This window comes from Tympanuchus pallidicinctus, unplaced genomic scaffold, assembly GCF_026119805.1.
Source record: "Tympanuchus pallidicinctus isolate F22 unplaced genomic scaffold, pur_lepc_1.0 scaffold3, whole genome shotgun sequence".
Taxonomy (NCBI): domain Eukaryota; kingdom Metazoa; phylum Chordata; class Aves; order Galliformes; family Phasianidae; genus Tympanuchus; species Tympanuchus pallidicinctus.
The window spans coordinates 29481166-29501790 of record NW_026294747.1 but is presented as its reverse complement, the minus strand read 5'-3'; the positions used below and the strand labels follow the sequence as shown (position 1 = coordinate 29501790).

At 33.1% G+C, this 20625-nt stretch overlaps 1 protein-coding gene across 8 annotated transcripts in view; it reads left to right on the top strand.

Annotated features, from left to right (window-relative positions):
* Positions 1-20625, top strand: part of RYR3 (ryanodine receptor 3) — a 195176-nt gene that overhangs the window by 124170 nt on the left and 50381 nt on the right. For 5 of the 8 annotated variants that reach the window (XM_052695427.1, XM_052695430.1, XM_052695429.1 and 2 more), the window contains exons 51-64: positions 473-654; positions 1073-1151; positions 2615-2704; positions 4208-4357; positions 5674-5736; positions 8817-8892; positions 9049-9172; positions 10636-10751; positions 11041-11108; positions 11927-12048; positions 16954-17003; positions 17528-17588; positions 17680-17918; positions 18501-18582. In XM_052695427.1, coding sequence (XP_052551387.1) covers positions 473-654; positions 1073-1151; positions 2615-2704; positions 4208-4357; positions 5674-5736; positions 8817-8892; positions 9049-9172; positions 10636-10751; positions 11041-11108; positions 11927-12048; positions 16954-17003; positions 17528-17588; positions 17680-17918; positions 18501-18582 — 1502 coding nt within the window. The remainder of the gene's footprint in view (positions 1-472; positions 655-1072; positions 1152-2614; positions 2705-4207; positions 4358-5673; positions 5737-8816; positions 8893-9048; positions 9173-10635; positions 10752-11040; positions 11109-11926; positions 12049-16953; positions 17004-17527; positions 17589-17679; positions 17919-18500; positions 18583-20625) is intronic. The other 3 variants (XM_052695433.1, XM_052695432.1, XM_052695431.1) reach the window with 1 other exon arrangement.

Genomic DNA, 20625 nt, shown 5'->3' with positions numbered 1-20625 from the left:
CATTTTGTTAGACCGCGCCTCTGCTGCCATGTGTCACACAGCAACAAAATGGAATGGAATACTGGCAGGAAAGTTCAATTTCTACTGCCATATCACCAACATTCACTTCTGATGCCATCAGCCAACATAGTAAAATAGGAAGCATTACTTTCGGAGCAGCCTTTATCCTCTTATATCTTGGTGAATAATGTTTAATCCTTCCTATGTAGGCCTTTCTGGCCCAAGAGGAGTTTAAGATTCATATGTAAATTGTTTAAGTTTACACAAGTGACAGCATACTCTTATCATCTAAGTAGTCTTAAAATATGTCAATTTGATAGTGAGAAAAACACATTATGCAGCAATAATTTTGCTCTATGTGTAATTTTTAAATGTGCTTTACTGTTTATTTGCATCTTCTAATATTTGTATGTATGGCTGCTTGGTTTTCACTAACATCTTGCATGTTTTTTCTATTGGGTTTTCCAACCAGTTCCTATCTCTCCTGCAGAAGTACGATCCAGAGCTCTTTAGAATGGCCTTGCCCTGTCTAAGTGCTATAGCTGGGGCTTTACCTCCTGATTATTTAGATACACGAATTAGATCAACATTGGAAAAGCAGATCTCAGTGGATCCAGAAGGAAATTTTGATCCCAAACCTGTCAACACAGCAAAGTGAGTTATGCAATTCATCACGATTTCCTTTCCTTATATATTTTTATACTATTCCTTTTTAACACTTGTTTCTCCTCTGCACATAAAGTTGACTGGTAATTGAATTTTAATGATACTACTCACAGTAATGATAGTACTCATAATAATGCTACTACTGATAGAGAAATGGTGTTTTAAGTAATTCTTCTGCTTCTGAAGTGTTCTAATACTTTTGTATTCAGTAACTCAGTGATTATTATTAATTGATTATTGCTGTTAAAATCAAGCCCCTGCATCACCTGTAATTATGCAGCCTAAAATGTCCATACTAATATTGTCCTTCATCTGAGAATGTAGCATTTTAATTATACTAAATATTTATCATAAATCAGACTACAGTAAGGTACAGTTGAATGACCAAACGCTCCTTTGTTTACAGCCTTGTACTTCCTGAAAAGCTGGAGTATATTGTCAGCAAATATGCTGAGCATTCTCATGATAAATGGGCTTTTGATAAGGTAGGATTTATTTTAACGCTGGCAACTGTCAGAAGAGGACTACGTCTGGGTACTCTGGAAGTAATATCTGGGATGATTGGTGAAAAAAAAAAAGAATAGTTAAATGATAGGAACTTGTTCAGATTAATTCCCACATATTTCTTTTGGGATATTTGTATGAAATCTTTTCCTCAAGAAAGTATGTTGATGCTTACCATTTTTTCAAAGTGGCCTGAATTTATTAGGACAAAACTTGATAGGGTCTGATAAGGGGTGACTAATTTGTTCTGTTTCTATTTTTTATGCTAAGAATTTGTGTTCCTTACCTTGATGTTGCTTTAATAATGATATTCTTTTAATGTCAGAGATTCAATTTTATTGCAGCAAATCTGTGATATGGCAAAGTATCTGGGCAGTCAAATGTCTTTTATTACTTCGGGATATATAGTTAGAGCTTTTCTTTCCTAACTTTAAGATTGTTATGCATTGTTTCCTAACTTTAAGGTTATTATGGCCTATAATTTTCAAACTTCTCTGCTCCTGTGTCCTCTGTTTCACTTCAAAAGAGGTATAGAGCAATAAATGACAGTCTGCAGAACTGCAGACTAGACAGTCTGCCTATTTATTTCTATGGAAAGTAAAATAGATACAAAGAGCACGTTAACACTATCTAATAAAATTCTCAGCTACAAAACACTGTTTTTCAACACAGTCACCACCATTAGCTATGCATTTTTGCCGGCAACGAACAAGAGCCTGTATGCCAAGCTCAGAATCTGCACCAGCAAATGTAACCCATGTTTTGCAGCTGCTATGAAAACGTAGTTGCTAGGAAAATGTCGCCCACTCAGTCCATCTTCCATCAACAAGAACAGATGGAGGTTAGAAGGGCACTAAATCTAGACTGTACAGTGGATGTGGTTGGATAATAAAGCCACGTTTGGCAATATACTCCACAATCTTCAAACTCTTTTGGAGCCTGGCAGTACTGAAAAGTTGTTGTCTTCTCTGGACTGACTCTGGAAGTTTGAGCCTTCAGCTTAGTCAGTGTTGTGATGTAGCAGTCAGAGTTGATGGTTTATCTGAGTTCAAGGAAGTCTAGAAGAATCGTGTCTTTGCTATTCCAAAAGATAACCCCTATCGCTTCACATGGTGAGGGCTGCATCTTCAACTTTTTCTTCAATGGGAATACACACGTTGCCACTGCATGGACTGCCATTTTGACCCCTGCTTGTAGTGATGACACCACTTCTCATCATGGCAGTTGCACTGAACAGACATATAGAAATAACAATTCTGCTATTGTGTGGGTCTGTGCAAAAGAATGTTTTCTTCTGTTCAGGTGCATGCATTTTGTTTACTACAAATTTCTGGCACAGTGCAGCTATTAGTGTAGATCAGCAGTTCAGTATAAGAAAGTAAACTTGCAAATTTGCATTTATTCTTCTGTCCTGCTCTCATTTCAGCATATATATTTTTTTCAGACTAATAATGGGTGGAAATACGGTGTTTCACTGGATGAAAATACAAAGACTCATCCATTAATAAGACCTTTCAAAACTTTAACTGAGAAGGTAATAGAATACTTCATCTATATTAATGGAAAGTAACTTGATTTGTGTATTGTACTTTTAAAATTCTGTTTCAAATATATAATATAAAAGGAGATTCAAACTATAATTCCAATGGTTAAAAACAGTAATATCCATATGCTACACTGATTATATAGATCTACACATAGAAATCTACATATAGAGAAATACATAGTTACAGACATAGGTAGCCAGGTATAGAGCCCTGCATGCATTAAATGCTTTCATTAGGATGTTTTCACAGGCCTGAGATAATTTGTACTAAAGACATTGATAGCATGGAGTTTTTAGGTTGTTGTGGGTGAGAAAATCACTAGCAGTAATTTCTGTGGTCTAGGCTACAGTGTAATCTAATATATCTGAAGACAATTCAGTTTTCAGGAAGTACAGTATAAAATTTTAAAGAAATTGGAGGAGATGCTACTCCTCCAGAGTAGCTACAGAAGTTGGAGAAGAAACATTCAAAATTTTTTAAATGGTCTTTTATTTGAGTTTCTTAAGTAGGCACAAATGTCTTCAAGTCATCAAAACACAGAACTGAACTTGCACTCTGTTACATATTTTTGCAGTCATTCAATGGGTGACATTTACATTTGTCCCACTTGACAACTCTTTTTCCATTCAGAAAACTGAGATGACAAAATCAAGAATTTTAATTTCACAAGGTTTATAAGTTACTGTGAAATCTTCAGAGAGGAGCTAAAGAATTGTTGGGTGAATACTTATTGAAGCCATTTAAAAAGAGTATTTAAAGAGAATATTTGAAATGATCTTAGGTTAAAAGCTTTGAACCATTTCTAAAATTGTCTTTCCTTGTCATGTTAAGTAAGTATCACAAAAATTCTGATTTATAGGAAGAGCTGAAGTATTTTTATTAGGTTGATTTGAAAAGTCTTTATATGATGCACTTAATTTTCTTTTCCACAACTTTTCAAATTTGTTACTTAGCATCTTTACTTTTCGAAGGTCTGATAAATTACAGACTCTTTCTTAATTTTTTTACTGATGGCTGTTTTTGTATGAAGAGTGTATGTATCAGTAATATTCTGCATTCATAACTAGATATAAATATAGGAACATAAAAAAAAAAAAAAGCTTCATGCTTTTATATTCAAATATATACTATCGCTCAGCTAATTTAATCCACATACTGCCATCAACATTTTTAAATTATTTTGGGCTGTAGAAACTAATTAATTGGTTTCCAGGTACAAACTCCCTAACTGCTTTAGAGCAAATCACTTGAGATATGATTGAGATATGATAGTCTTTAGTAAACATATGTCCCATCCAAAAAAAAAAAAAAAAAAAAAAAAGCCTGTGACTACTTTAAAGCTTTTTTCTCATGTCAATCATAACCTGTCTGTAGGTATAATATAGAAATTTCTTCAGCTATTGTAGAGTGTAAGAGTTTGTAGTGAAGGACAGCCTGCTTTTATTGAGTTTTCACTACCTGCTGAATAAAGAAAATTATTTTTTTCAAAGGAAAAAGAAATTTATCGTTGGCCTGTGAGAGAATCACTGAAAACCATGTTGGCCATCGGGTGGAGCCTCGAGAGGACCAAGGAAGGGGGAGACGCAACCTTACAACAGCGTGAAAATGAAAAGCTCCGCAGCATATCTCAGTCTAGCCAGGTATGGTGGAATTCAGAATGAAAAAGGATTGCTTGTTAACTTACTAAGAGATTATACATAACATTTGTTTTAGATTCGTTTTTAATGGAATGTAACTTACAATGTTAGAGTTCCATGTCTGGAAATCTTGTCTCAATAATAATAATAATAATAAAGCTTTAACACTACGGAGGGGATTGAAAGAAATCCAACTTTTTAAATGCAATAATGTTCAAAGACCAAATCTACTGGAGAGAGTTTTTGTATAGTCATTCAAAGAATACATAGCAGAGCATTTAATTCATTTTTTTTTAATGATTGTTAAAAATAATTAAAAAAATCTTTATAAAACAGAATAATCCAAAATTGACTTTTGTCAAGATTATAATCGGATAGATAATAAGATTGGTCATATAATAATACTTTTTGTTAAATCTACTTGCATATTTCTCAGGTAATTGCACAGCGCCTAGTGTTTTGATGTGATATAGACTATTTTTTTCATTTGCAGTTATTTGTGCTAACATACTGAAACTGCCATTCAGTTTATCTGTATCTTGGAGGATAAAGAAAGCTGTTTAAAACTACGATGAGCAACACAAATGTGTGGCTAACAGAAAATATGTGTTAGTATGTCATACCAAACCATACCATGGATTCTGTTATGTTTCTAGAAGTTCATATGATGCCTCAATAGTACCAAAATACAAGAATAAATTGAAAAATGTTTTCAAACAAACATGAACAAAATGCATGGCGTGATTCAGTACAGGATTTCAAAATCTTTAATTTGTTTGAAATTATTGATTTGTATGTGACTTCACATTTAGTCTCATGAGTAGGTTTGCTGCATTGGAGCATTCACAATAGAAACATTCTAAGACTGCATAAATCTATTGCATCATTTTCTTAGTCTGTGCATTCCCATAGGCAGTATCTTATTTTCACTTTTCACAGTGGTGCCTTTAGTATATGGCTCATTGAAGTTGTCACACTATTCTGTCATGTTTTGAAAATCCATTCAGTGTCTCATAATTAGTCTCCTCTTAGTCTGAGAAGCATACTTTTTAAAAGCAGGCTTCCATCTCTTCCCAACAAAAAGACATCTAAATATCTGCATCCTTCTCATTTCCATATCAACAAATATATTGTTAATTTTCCTGTGTGTCTTCAGCACATTGTCAGACAAAAGATGAACACAATTTCTAAAAGAAATTTTAAAAAATGTGAATTGTGTCACTCTGATTAGGTCAACAAGAGACACTGTAGTTATATACACACACACATATACCTGAAAAACTTCTTATTTGAAAATAATTATTTTTCTTTTCCCTCAGGGAAATGGATATAGCCCAGCACCACTTGATCTCACTAACGTGGTACTTTCTAGGGAACTTCAGGTTTGTATTTGTGTTTTGGATGTTTTGTGTTGGAAAGACATTTCATTGATGAGTTGAAATTCACCAAGTTTTATGAGTGTATATGTGACTTCAGCTGTGGTTCACTGTTGTAGTAAGGTGCTTGCCATATTTACAATTTCAAAAACAGATTTCTATTCTTTATCTCAGTGTTGCTTCCTGAGATCCTAGAAGAGTTATCATGAAGCTAGGGAAGGGATTCAAATACATACTTTTAAGGTGCCCTTTGGTATGTTAGTCTTCTTTTATTTTATACACTTTGAAACTCTTCTCTTTCATCCTCTTTCCCACCTTTATTTTTCCAAATCTTTTGAAGAATAAAGAGATATCTAATTATTGTCTAGGTAAAATAGATATATATAGATTAGATATTAGATATATATAAATTATATACAAATATATAATAGATATCTATTTATACTGTCTGTCTTTCTTCAAACTTGCATATTCTCTTACTTTATGATTTTACATTTAGTCTCTCTTTATTTTTTCCTAAGCTCATTCTAGGGGTAATTTCATCATCTTAGTTAACAATCTCAGAGCTGTCTATTTTCTTGGTTGTTTTCTTCATTCTGTTTATTTTAACTCTCCATTTCACTGAAGTTATTCTCTCAGTGCTCTCTTGTTTCCAAGTCACGGTGATCAGCACCTGTAGCAGAACTGTCTTCAGAAAGTTGAATTTCAGAGTTCCTGTCTTCTACAGTAAGATTTCTTTGTTCTTGACTATATGTACTGTTGTCTAATTTTAGTCATCTGCCCATATTCACAGAATCATAGAATTGTTTGAGTTGGAAGGGACCTTAAAGGTTATCTAATCCAACTACTCTATAACAAATAGGGACATCTAGAGCATTCTTTCTTCAATGCTAGCCCTCTTTCTGCTTTTTTTCCTGCAGTATGTGTTTCCAAGTGAGAAGTGAAACCACTGTACGAGTTTCTCTTTTTCTTAGCCTATTTCTCTTTATGTTTTCATGGCAATATATTACTTCAATTAGTATAAATCATTTAGTACTACAACTTGATATTTCCCTCTTCTTTTCCTCATTATTATATACTTTTTCAGAGTTCTATTTGTTCGGAAGCTTGCTAGCTTGAATGTATTCATTATCCATGTATTGTAGACATACATGTGCAACAAGCTAAAGATGGTTACTTTCACCTTTTGTCTCTTTGATGCCCTCTTTCAACATCTGTTTTGCTAGAAGTCTTAACTCCTTATAACTCTTTTAGCTTTCTTTTGTAAGAAGGGATTTCCATTTCCATATTCTTGTATGGTCTCACGGATGAGAACGCCCTTTCCTCAAAAAGGGAATTAATACTTTTGCAGTTTATAATAGTACAATTTCACTGTTGTTTTTGTTTCACACAGCACTCAAGACTTACTACTTCAGTTTATCAGAATATTGCTTTGAAATTTCTTTTTCTTAATTTACTATTAAAATACCATTTTTCATTCACATTTTGTCTTTTGTTTCCAGTCTTCTTTCATCAAAAAGCTCACTGAATTCACTATTTACAATAAATCTTTGACACTCTTCTTGAATCTTAGTGTAACCAGCATACAAACCAGTTCCTATACTGTACTGACACACCATTATCGGTAATTTTCAAGCCAAAACCCAGAACTAGTTTTCGAAAAATTCTTGTCTTGATGCAGTTTTCCCTGCTGATATTCTAGGAATTATGTCGCTCTTTGATTATTTATTTATTTTCCTGTGATTATCTGTTCTTCTGGTTCTTTTCCTACCTTTGTTATCACTGTCAAAATATATTAGAAGTGTGTTTTTATAAAGGCTCCATATTGCTTAGTCTTAGTTCTGTTTTTTACCTTTCTTTGCAAGGCAGTAAAATTTTAATTAGTGTGAATTACATACTCTTAACACACACTTACAAAACAAATGCTATCTTTCTTGAATATGTTCCTTCTATCTTTATCTTGAGTCTGGGTCCTTGATTCAGATCTTCCTCCAGCAGATCTTGACTTTTCGGTTAATTTATTAATAACTGTAGTTGACACAGATGTCATAGTACTCATCTAGACATGCAGGTTGTTATTTTCCATCCTGGCTCTATAGAACATTAGCTCTAGAATATGGTCTACAGCCTGATCCTTATGAGTAAAAGTTTTATTTGAGGTTCTGTTGTCTTATGTTTTGATTTCTTCACCATTTATTTTTCTTAATTAATGTAGTCATTCCCAACTTGCTTAGGAAACGCCAGCGTTTAATATTATCATGTAATTTATTGGTTCTCTGTACTGAGACAAATGAAATGTACTTCATATCACTTTGTTAACTTTCAGATTTTTTCACCGACTCTCCCTTATTTCATATGTTATATAAAAAGTCAACATTTCATATGTCTGATGGACTGTGATGCTACCAAGCATTGTCTATATGATAAATTGTTGCTCTTGTCATTATTGCTGTCCGTAAGTAGCTGTAACACTACTTCAGTATTTATACGAATAGACTCAAGATTAATACTACTAGAAGAGTCTGCTGGAGTATTTGTGTGCAAAGAGTCTGTATTTCCTGAAAAAGATGCTTTTATTTACTTTAGTGTCATCATCTGTGCAGAAAGATTTAACTTTCTGCTCTCTGTATACTGTCTTCCCATTTTCATTGAAAATAGCTTTTGGGGAGAATTGATGGCTAATTCCTACCTTCAGAATATTCTTTTCATGCTATTTCAACTCTTAGGTGTCATACAGTTAGCAAATACTTACTCTCCTTACATTTAATACATTACAGTTCCTAGCTTAATAAAAACTAGTTTATGACTAAAGCCACTTAAAAGCTAGAATAAGGTAATAATTATAATAATTATTATTAATTTAGCCTTCCACTGCTTTATTTGAAAGCATCTGTGGGTTTTTGTTCCCCACTTTATTGAGGTCAGTTCTTGAATGCATGGACCAAGTCAGCCAAATGGACTATGGGGTGATGTTCCTTTACCAAAGAGCGTAGACTATACTCAAGACTGTTGACTTAAGTGAATTTACAGATTTAATTATAATTTTTTAATTTTGCATCATCTTCTTTTTCCTGATGGCAATGTAGGCAATGGTTGAGGTAATGGCAGAAAACTACCATAATATATGGGCCAAAAAGAAGAAAATGGAGTTGGAAAGCAAAGGTAAGTCAGAATCCTATGAATCACGCAGAAAAGACAAAATGAGGCAGGAGAAATCTGAAAGAAGACTGTAAAACAATCAAAATTGAACAATTTCTGTATTTGAAGAAAGATAAACCTTAGGGAAAAAAACCTTACAGTTCTCTCTACTCACCACAGGTGGGGGCAGTCATCCTTTATTGGTACCTTATGACACACTGACAGCAAAGGAGAAATCACGGGACCGTGAAAAGGCACAAGAGCTGTTTAAATTTCTTCAAGTGAATGGCATAATCATATCTCGGTAACATTCTTATTTTCCTGAACTATTTGCTTGCATTCAGTGCACGAACAATGATAATTTTCCTTATCTCACTGCATTCTGTTAGGTATTAACATAATTACTGTTTGACACGTCTTCTGTACATCACAGTCCTTGTTACTTTTATGTTCAGAAAGACCCATCTGAAATAGTGAAGACAGGTAACCCTTTTAATAAGTCCGTGATCACAGTAAATACAACATGCAACACTATTATTATTCAACAAATCGATTATTCAAAACTTCTAAATTAGCAACTAGCAGCTGTTAGTCTGATTATGGGAAAATAAATCTGAGGTCTGATACTGTAAGAAAATGCCTACATTAACATGGTTCTTAAGAAAAATGTTCTGAGTTCCCTAAAGTAAGACAGAGTGGCTGTTTTGTGGGCACTTGCTCCTTAACTTGTTCAAACAGAACACTAAATGTTATTACCTGAAAGTACTCTAGCCTATGGGGGCTTATTCTGTCAAAATAAAAATAGTTTATTAATGTGCTGTATTTTTGATTTTTTGATAAATAATTTTAATTTACTGTACCATAACTAGCACTTATTTATAATACATAAAACTAACTCAGCACATGCAAAATAACAATTTTGCTGGCATTAAGCATTTTTTTAATCTACAATGTATTTATGAGCAAATTTTTTTTGTAAGTTAGGTGGCTTTCAGAAGTTTCTTCATAATTATATTTTTCTGTGATCCTAAAGAATGTTAGAACTCCATTGAGGTAGGTTTCATTTGTAGCTACAGGAAAAACTGATATTGTAAAACCAGGCACAGCTAACCACAAATACTTTTATTTCTTTTCAATCTTGCACTCACCAGTCATGATTGAAGTAATGAATCTATCTCAGGGAGTGAACAATATATGCTTCCCCAGAAATTATCACGTATTGCTGAAATTTTTTCAGAAACTTTGACTAAGGTAGCAATTTGTCACTTATGTTCTCATTCAAAAATTTAAGCCATTTTGACTTCAGTTTTTTTCATTAAAAACAACTGTGACAGTGAAAAGTTGAAATAAAATGTGGTAGATAGGCTGGTTGTTTTTTTTAAGCTGTAGTTGCAGACATCCCAAGCATTTGGCATTTTAAACTGCCAGTAGCAGAAATGAGGTTACCAGTGCATTGCTTTGTTAGATTGAAATGTACCATGTTTTCATTTGTGCAGCAACATCTCTCCAAAGCTCTTATGTTAAAAACGCTTATATTTTAGATATATATATCCACAGCTATCAAATCTCTTAGAAAAATGTGCACTGATTTTAATGGTTCTTGCTATACAATTGATAAGGAAGAGTAGCCCTGGGAGGTCATTTTATGTCATTAATGAAAATTTACCATATGTAGAAGATTATAAGGAATGGAATGCTTCATAATACTATGATAGTTCATACTATAATCTTTATCAATGCAATTTATCTTAATACTTTCTAATATAGGGGTCGGAATGACATGGATTTGGATGCTTCATCCATGGAAAAGAGGTTTGCCTTTAAGTTTCTGAAGAAAATTTTAAAATATGTTGACTCTGCTCAAGAGTTCATTGCACATTTGGGTAAGTTGCCAACTTTATTTTGAAAATAATTCAAGTTGATATTTAAATATTTAAGTTGCTGTGTCTAAATTTGTAGTGACTACTGGTTTTATTGCCTTCAAGAAAGTGTAATTCTGTCTGTTAATTTGTAGATTGAGTTCTTGGACATCTTAGCCAGTAATTAACAGAATGGTTTCTGCTGTTTTGATCGCATTCATTAAAAACTCAGTATGTAAAGTTATATCAAAGAGCTCTTGTGGTTTTTGTTATTAGACTGCTTCTTATTCGTGTCTTCATTGTATCCTTGCAGAAGCCATTGTTACCAGTGGAAAAACTGAAAAATCTCCACATGACCAAGAAATAAAATTCTTTGCCAAAGTAAGTGATTTAGTATTTCAAGTAATGTAGATATACGCTCTATTGTATAGAATGTGGAATTCTGTAATCTGAGACTGCTTTTCAGATAACAGAAATATATCTCTCCCATTTTTTTTTCCTGGTAAGCAGTGAATGGTATGTTGTCAAAGATATTTCCAAACATGTTCAGAAAGATTTCAACATCTTTGCTGGGTTCAAGCATTTCAGAATATTTCAAAATATTTCATAATAATTGTTGGAAAAGATTATATCTGAGAAGAAACATAGAAGTTAAAAGCAGCTAGTTTATTAGATGAAATGAAAAACGCTGAATGTATAAATAATTTCAGATTTTTTTTACTTAGTATACACTAAAGTCACTAAAGTCATAGTATTGTCTAATTATTGCTTAGTTATTTCTTACATATTTGTGTTGTAAATACACTAAGATAAATGCTGTCAGTAATCAGATTTTTAGGATTATTTAGGAGCCTAAAAAAAAAAAAGCCCTCTCCTTTTATATCTGGGGAATTATGTGAACAGTGGAGAGGAAAATTCCTCTTCATTGATGTTTATCAGTGTTGAATGAGAAAAGAGTAACACTGTAGTATTAGATCCAAAATAGATCTGTGTTACACTAAGTAATATTTATGTAACTTTTAATTAAAATTGTAATACTTTAGATTTTAATTTATATGACTCTGTCTCTGAAATGAGAAAGTACAACCATTACAGAGTTTCTAAAATACTTTGCATTAACTTTCCCCAATCAGGTAATTGTTGCTATGGTTATCATTCTGTGTTCTGCAAAAACTACATTTTGTATCTCTGTTTCCTAGGTTCTTTTACCATTAGTTGATCAGTACTTTACAAATCACTGCTTGTACTTCCTGTCTTCTCCAACAAAAACACTCAGTAGCAGTGGATATGCATCAAATAAGGAAAAGGAAATGGTAGCAAGGTAAGTAGAAGATTAAGATACACATAGGAGGGCTCTATCTAAACAGCAAAAACTTTAAAAGGATAGTTCATATCGCTTGCTTTATGGATGGTTCCAAATCTCACTTCCCTCAGATATAATTTTTTAGCAGAATAGCAGATATTGAATAGCATTCCTTATTTTACTATTATTTATGTCTGAAGAATTAAATTACATATTACAATTTATTAATTACGTGTATTATTAATTATATATAAATAAAATTAAGTTTCTGCATCATTTCCATCACTTCCACTTGCAATGAAGTTTTTTTTATTCTTTTAGTATTCCTGTAGAAACAATGGTAAATATTCAATTACTTAAAAATTTTAATGCATTATGAAGTTACATGTTTTTTAACAAGTATTCTTGTTTAAAATAGATAGCACTGAATATCTCTCTATTGTCTTAGGTTGAGTGATGACAACGTGTCTTTATGGATGGTAACAATCTTGTTAATGCCATAGCCAACAGCCTACTAACCAACTCTACCTAGCATTACCTTGTATTGACTTCATTGTAGGCTGAAGATAACGAATCATTTCATATTGCTATGGACCATGTTATTACTTGTTCCTTGTAGCGTTATCCAGTGTTCTTTGGTTTGACATGGGCTCAAAAACACAGAAGCTTGTCTATTTTCAGTTCAGTTGCTAAACAGAGGACATGAAGTTTTGATACAATAAATTAGATTATTTTCCTAAAAGAATGTAAATAATTCAAACTTATCTAAGTGTGTTGTAGGTCTATAATTGAGGAAGGAGTGGGAAAAATGACTAAAATTGTTTGCACGTTCATATGTATGGTTGTAAACTTTTAACAAGAATGATGATAATATGTAAAAGGGTACAGTATGCATTTTCTGCATGTGAGCTTCAGAAGTAGGTTACAGACTTGAAGTTTTACACATTGAAATGTTAACAGCCTTGCAAAATGAAGTCATCTTGTGTGAAAGAATGTTCAGAAGATAACAGCTGTCATAGCTGTCATAGCTAGACTATAGCACCAACGTGACTAGGAATATAAAACATGCCATTTAATGCAAGTGTTTTCTTCAGTATAGGCAGAATGATGATAAGAATTTGAGGAAAAAAAATCAATATTTATAAAATCATTTAAATCTTTCTCACAGTACAGTGTTACTTCTAACAGCAGTTGTCCATGATGTTAACATCATGTCCCAAACTTATCTGCTTTCGTGCACCCTTGCTTTCAGTTGTGATGCAACTGATATTCCACTAGCAGTGAAATAAATATTAAATACCAAACAATACACAGGAATAGAAAATCTATTTAGGGAACTTTTAGGTTGTGAACTCAGAATGGAATGGTAAAATTTAAATTGCTCGTATCTAGTTTGCAGGGAATAAAACAGCTTTTCAATGAGTCTTATCCTCATTACTTGGGTTATGTCTCTTGATTCTTTTATTGTACAGTTAAAAGAAAATTAATGTAGTTTTATATTTTTTTCATGACTTTTATTACTAGCTTTGTCATGTATGCTTCATAAACACTGACATGTGCGTATGCACTTTACTTATTTTTTCTCATGCTCATGGCTTGTTTTCTAGCTTGAAATGGCATAAAATCAAATCAATACGAATAACTGAATTACCAGTTGGGTAAAAATCTTTTTCTTAAGGAAAAATTTGAAGCTGAAGAGTGTACTGGGGAGCAAGTTACTGAGAAACAGTAGTTTCAGAGTTTTGTCCTTCACTTATATCAAATCCAGATAAACTGTTTTCTTGTGACTTGTTGATCAAAACCTATGTATCTTTATTTACAATTAGATATTTTCTCATCAGAATACTTGTTAATTAGTTCATCTTGTAAACAGTATATGAAAAAAAAATCTGCTGTTGTAAACTCTTTTCAGAAGTTTTATTTCAGCAAAATTTAAGCCAACTTTATAGGATAAAGAATAGTTTTCTGGACCTAAAACTTCCCTAAGGTGAATTTGTATATCAGAAATTATGAAATAGGGCTATTTAGCAAGTAGACTAACACTACAGATTTAGTCACAAAAAAGTTTTGCCCCTTGTGAAAGGTCCTATGTATGGAAAATCTGGGCTATTTTTGAAGGAAATTCTGTATTTCTCGCCATTATCCATGTGGTGGAAAGAACATTTATAATGCACCATTTACCATCTGTGAAAGCAGAGAACAATTCCAGTCTGTTATTTGGGGTTGAGGATTACTAACTGATTTTGGAGTCTGGCCTTTAGTTTAAAAAGAATAGAATTAATGGCTTTGTGCTAGAATGTCCTTAGAGAACAGCACAAGGAGTTTTTTATCTTACCTCTGAATGTTTTCACGAAGCTTGGAACAAACAAGAGGATGATGAAGAGTTGACTGATGCAAATATATGGCACATACGCAAGGTAGTATTGTCAGGAAATTCTTGGAATGTAGATCATTGGGAAGTCCTTAGAGGTCTATCCTGGACCATTTTCATCGGTTCATTTTTGTTATTCTAGCTTGCCTGTTTCCTAAGGTTCTTCATTCCCATTACTGAACTATTGTTTGAAATTCTACTACTTCAAGTCTCAGAATTCACAAACAGCTTGTTGCTTTTCTTCATCTTCCCTCCCATTTTTCAGTTGGATACACTGAGAAGATCTGCTTCTTTCATCATTAGAATGATATCTAAAAGGAACAAAGTCAGGGAATCCCACCCTGGTCCTGTGAACCTTTGTTATATGTCTATGATGGAGTCTGAAATAAAGGGCATCCAAAGGAATACACCTCTAGTCCCACTCTAGGTAGATTTCAAGGCTTTTATAGAAAATATCAATTATATTCTTCACTGAAACATTCAAGCAGTACACTGTGGTTTAAGAGGGCTTTTATTTACATTCAGTTCAGACATTATTGAATTTCTATTTTGGAAATTATTCTGAAGCCTAAAAGATGCTGCTACAGAGTGCTGATACATTTCCCCATTTCCAACATGAGCAAATATTTCATAAGGGAGATAGCATCAAAACCTTTAGTAAATGATTCAGTGAGCAACAGAACTAATAAGGTTTAGTTTCTGCTGGATTTGTTTTTCATTGGTGATATCAGTTTCCGATCAAAGCTTATCCCACTGTTGGGTGATTTAAATGGTCTCACATTTAAATTTTAGACATCAGAGAATGTGAAAATACAGGATGTGAATTTCTAGGGGTAATTATGGATTCTATCTTCTCTACACAATTGCTCACTTCTTCCCTGTTCCAGATTTCTGGAATTCAGTAATTTTTTAGACAACTGTATTGTATCAGGTTTAGTTAGAATCAACCATTTGACTCAAGTTTTTTATTCTAGAAAACTCAATTCAGAGGAGACAGTTTCCTTTTAATTTATAATATGTTGCCTTTCATTTTTCTACAATCAACATATAAAGTTGAATATTTACTTAAGTACTTAAGTACTTATGTTACTTAAGTAGGAATGTAATTAATATTTTAATCCTATTTTTTTGCTCTCTGTTCAAGATGTGCCACAGGTTATTTTCTGTGGGAGATTTTGTATTATAATCTTCAAACTGTTTTACTCTTAAGCTTTCTTTAATTGTCAGTTTGTCGAAGTTCTTTTGCTTTCCTTCACTCCACTGGACAGCACTGATCACTTGCCTTCAGTACATACAGATTTTAAAAGTAAAGTTTATTTGCTTGTGATTACATAAGTCCAGTTCTAGAACTGAACTTACTAGTCTCCATCCTTCCATTTATTTTCCAACATGTCTTTTTTTTTTCTAAATTATAATTTATTTACTGTCATCTTTACTTTTATTTTTGGTTTTTATACAGCAGCTTCACGTAACAGCATTCCTAATATACTGCTTTACGGAGCTGTCAGGTATATTTTATGTAGGAATACAAGATGGTCCTCCAGTAGCTGGTGAAGTGACTCAGGTTTAGGAGGATGGAATTTTCATTTGATTTCATTTAATATCAGACTGTGAATGATCTTATCACTTCCTAAGGTCACTCAGGTCAGATTTATAAAGCTAGAGAGATATTGCAAAATGTCTTCATAAAGGCGTGTGAAAGAAGTTTGATATCTAACATTAGAAATTTAGAAATATCTCAGAATTCTTTTCCATTCTTAGTTGAGAAAACTAGCTATCAGTATTTTAAAGGAAGTATAGTTTTTTTTCTTCCTATTTCAAAGATCACAATGACAACCTCTTATTATTAAGAGAACACTCTAAGGAAGTTTCTAAGGAATGTTTGCTTTACTTTTTATATTCTAATTTCATTTGTAAAATATATCACAGACCATAAAAAAAGTCTGCCAAGCTGTCATTAGTTTTAGAAGTTAAGGTAGCCCTTTATCTTAATTATCCTATTGTTTTGACAGATAGGTTAGACATACCAAGCTCCTGACATACATGCTAGAAATCTATATTTCAGGATTAATCTTATAATGAGCAGTGGACAAACACAGTTGGCAAAATATTGGCAAAGAATACCTTCTCAAATTGTTTGAATTTCTTAGAAGAGTTGTAACATTAGTTTCCCACAAAACATGAAGTAAAATAAGAAAATGCTGCTCAATTTTTCTTATCAAAATTTTTTACTCAGAAATAATTCCTAGTCATGATTCCTAGAAATTCCTAGACTCAACCATATATTATATAATTGTTGGAAACTTCTATAAGAAAATTTAATACCTCAAGTCATTTCATAATTAAAGAAGCTTAGCGAATTAGAGAATGCAGAAGCTTCTATGATTGTGCTGCTTAATGCAGTTATTTTACTGAGTACTACCATCACATGTGATTCTAAGTACACCTTCCACACATCACATGTTTTTTCTTTCATATTCTTAGTATTCTCTAAACAAATCTTAATCTTTGTCTTGTCTTGCTGTTTTCTTTTCTTTTCTTTTCTACTTTAGCCTGTTCTGCAAACTAGCTGCTCTTGTTAGACATAGGATCTCAATTTTTGGTAAGTTGCTAAGAAAGATCTTGATAAAGTTAAAAATTTGAAGAATATCCAACAGTTACTTCTAAAATCTCATGCTTTTGTGGTCGTTTCTTGTTTGCTTTTCAAGACTCATCATACACTAACTAATTTGATTTCCATCATCTGACAGTTGAATCTGATGGGTTAATTTCTAGTTAGGCTAGGGGGATGTTGGGAAATAAAATATACCTGTTTCAAAGGTAATGGTAAGAAAACGAAGAAAGAAATGTAGACACAAGATACAAAGCTTGGAATACTGCAGAGTCAAGTAATAAAAATGAAACCTAAGTAGACTTTACTTACTCTTTTCATTCTTTTTTACAAGCACAAAAGTGCAAAGATTTTTGGAACCAGTTGTAACTCTCCATGCAGTGACAAGGGGGCAGGAGATGTATTCCATGTCTTATTTAACTGGTGTATTTTCAATAGTGACATTTGGGATCAGTAGATTATCCTACATTCTCTATGTTATTGTACTCTCACAGTCTCTCTGTCTCTCTAAACAGGGAGTGATTCTACAACAATGGTGAGCTGCCTGCATATCTTAGCTCAGTCTCTGGACACTCGGTAAGTTGTAAATTTTCATAACAATTATGAACTGTATCGACATAGCAGAGGTTTTCAGGGACAGTTACATTTTTCCCTTGTTATTTTTCAGAACTGTTATGAAATCAGGATCTGAGCTAGTTAAAGCTGGACTACGTGCTTTTTTTGAAAATGCAGCTGAAGATCTGGAAAAAACTTCAGAAAATCTTAAACTTGGAAAATTTACCCATTCACGAACACAAATCAAAGGTGTTTCACAGAATATCAATTATACTACAGTAGCATTGCTACCTGTCTTGACGTCAATTTTTGAGCATATTTCACAGTATCATTTTGGAGTTGATTTACTTTGTAAGTATTTTATTTAATTTTGAAGTTTATTATGTTACAATAATACAAACATCTTTTTAACAATTAACTACTCAAGTTTCCCACAGAAGATAAATTTGCTTAATTTTGTTCCATTTTTTTGCGTTATTAGATTGAAGGAGAAGCTTTCATTTTTATTCCTTGTGGTTTTGTTTCCATATGTTGGAAAAACATTTTTTTCTTCATTATTTTATTTTAAAATTTCCTTGATTTTTTTTCCTGTATTTTAGTTTTAAAATTTCTTGAGATGCAACAATATGTTGTTCCAAAGTTTCTTATATGTATTTAAGACCACAGCTCCAGACCTGAAGATGATTGAAAGGTGGAAAGCAATGAAAAAGCTTCTAGAACGGAAGGCTCTAGATCACATTCCTAGAGGTTACGCTCATAGACTGCTGTGGTTTAGATTGAAATTATATTCTACAAACATGATAATCTGCACTATTTTATTAACAAATATCTGCTCGCCTCTTGGCATATTTGATGACCTGTCATTGTTTTTATATTTAGGAAGTAGTATTTAGCCAAATAAATACTTACTATCTGCTTCTTATTTTTCTCTAGTGGGTGATGTACAAGTTTCATGTTACAGAATTCTTTGTAGCCTCTATTCTCTTGGGACTGGGAAGAACATCTATGTTGAAAGGTATTGAGTGAAAAACTCAGCATGTGAAAATCTTTTTTTAAATTAGGAACGTATTCCTAATGTACTAAAGCAGTTTGAATGAAAATTGAATCAGAAACAGTTTGAAAATGTTTAATATTGAATTTAGGTTTAATGTAGTTGCATGTATCTTAAGAATTCAGTTCCACAATGCTTGACTAAACAAAAGCTGAACAACTCCTGCATATTGTGGCTTATCTGCAGGGTCTTTTGTTTAACCATAATGAAAGCTAATTTTTTCCATGGGCCATTATTAAGCTTCCCAAAGTTTGGTTACTGCTTGTTACCAGACATGCTGCTGTAGTAAGTAGGTCAAGTAATTAATGTCTGTCTCAAGTATTACTCTGAATAGAGTTCTCAAAATACGTGTCTAGATCGTAAAATCCTTAGCACAGCTAGAGCTTCTGACAGCCTTTAACTCTACGAAGGAAGCTCATTTACCAGTTACTTGCATTTTTTAAACTGTATTAAAATTTGAAAAATCTAGTGGCTATGATATACTCCAAAACTGGGATTTTTGCATTAGAAGAGGCCTATATCCATAGGTACTGCTTCAGAAAAGGAGACCCTAATAGCTGGTCTGTCACAAGACAGAAGCAGATGTAAGCACTGACCCTTCCTTATGCTTCTGAAAGCTTTTGTTTAGGCACTCTACATAATCATATAATCAAAAGTTCAAAATTCACAGACTCTGAGAGACACCAAGGAAATTCAGCTCTATTGTCCAGTTAGGGGAACGTTTACCTACATTAGCCTAATAATGCTGGTCTTCACTTCTTTCCAGAGCTTATTTAGTAATTCTTTCATGCAAGCTGCGAGGACTTTCTGCAGGACAATTCTTTCTCTCCACACTGCATGCGTGTTCCTGTGTGAAGAAGATATTCTCACATATATGCACACATTCAATCACTTATATACCCACAAAACTGGGCTCTTCTTTTTCTTTCTTGACTTGAAAATCTTAAATATGCTTTGACACAGATCTTGTGGGCAAGACAGGTAGTGCCTCACTCCTACTGTAACTAGGAGCCAGGGTGATGATAGAATCATAGAATAACAAGGTTGGAAAGGACCTATAAGATCATCTAGTCTAACTGTCCTCCCCCTACCATTGCTACCACAAGCTATTAAACCATATCTCATTTAGTAGCTTGTGTTAGCAGTGGTAATGGGAGGACAGTGATCTCACAGGAATTAAAAGATTATTGTGTTTAAGTTGCTTTTAGATAGGAAGAGCTCACAGAGCACCCCTCTACTTCATTGGCCACAAACACAGGACAGTTGCATTAGATATGGGTGTAGAATCATGCCAGTTGCCTTCTTAGAAGAGTCTCAGGTCAGATATATCTCAGGAAATGAGTTAGTTTCCAAAACTTTCACTAGACTCACTCAGAACCTGAAAATAAGGTTGTAGGCAGGCATCAGTGTCTAGGTGGGTGACAGGATTTCAAACACACAGCTCAGTATTTCAGTGAAACTGTGTTAGTTGTTGAGCTGACTTAAACTGTTACTGAAATTAAGCAGTGCTCAACTTTAGGATCAAAATGCCATTTTTTCTTTAACTTCAGGTCAGATAACAAGGAATGTTTTTTTTTAAATGAAAGAATCTTATAAGGCATGTTATTCCTTCAAGTTGAAGTGAGTAGTTCCATTTGGTATATCTATATATAAACATATGCTTACAAAAATTACTTTATGCTATTGTCCCTCAGAACATCTCTAGCTAAACAGCACTGCTAAGAATTTTCAATTCTCACAGCTATTTCACACACACACACAAATATATATATATGTGTGTGTGTATATATAAAGATGAAAAGTGTCACATTTAAGCAATCTGTATATCATGTTTGACAAAATCTTGTATAAAAGTTGCTCCAGAAGTTCAGACTAATTCAGGTTCAGTTTTAAGCAAGTGTAAGTCTTCTGCTGAAAGGAACTAAATCATTTCTCAGGCACCCTCATCTATACGTTTCCACCCCTTTCTCTTTTTTTTTTTTCTAATAAAGAGTATTTATGCAGTTA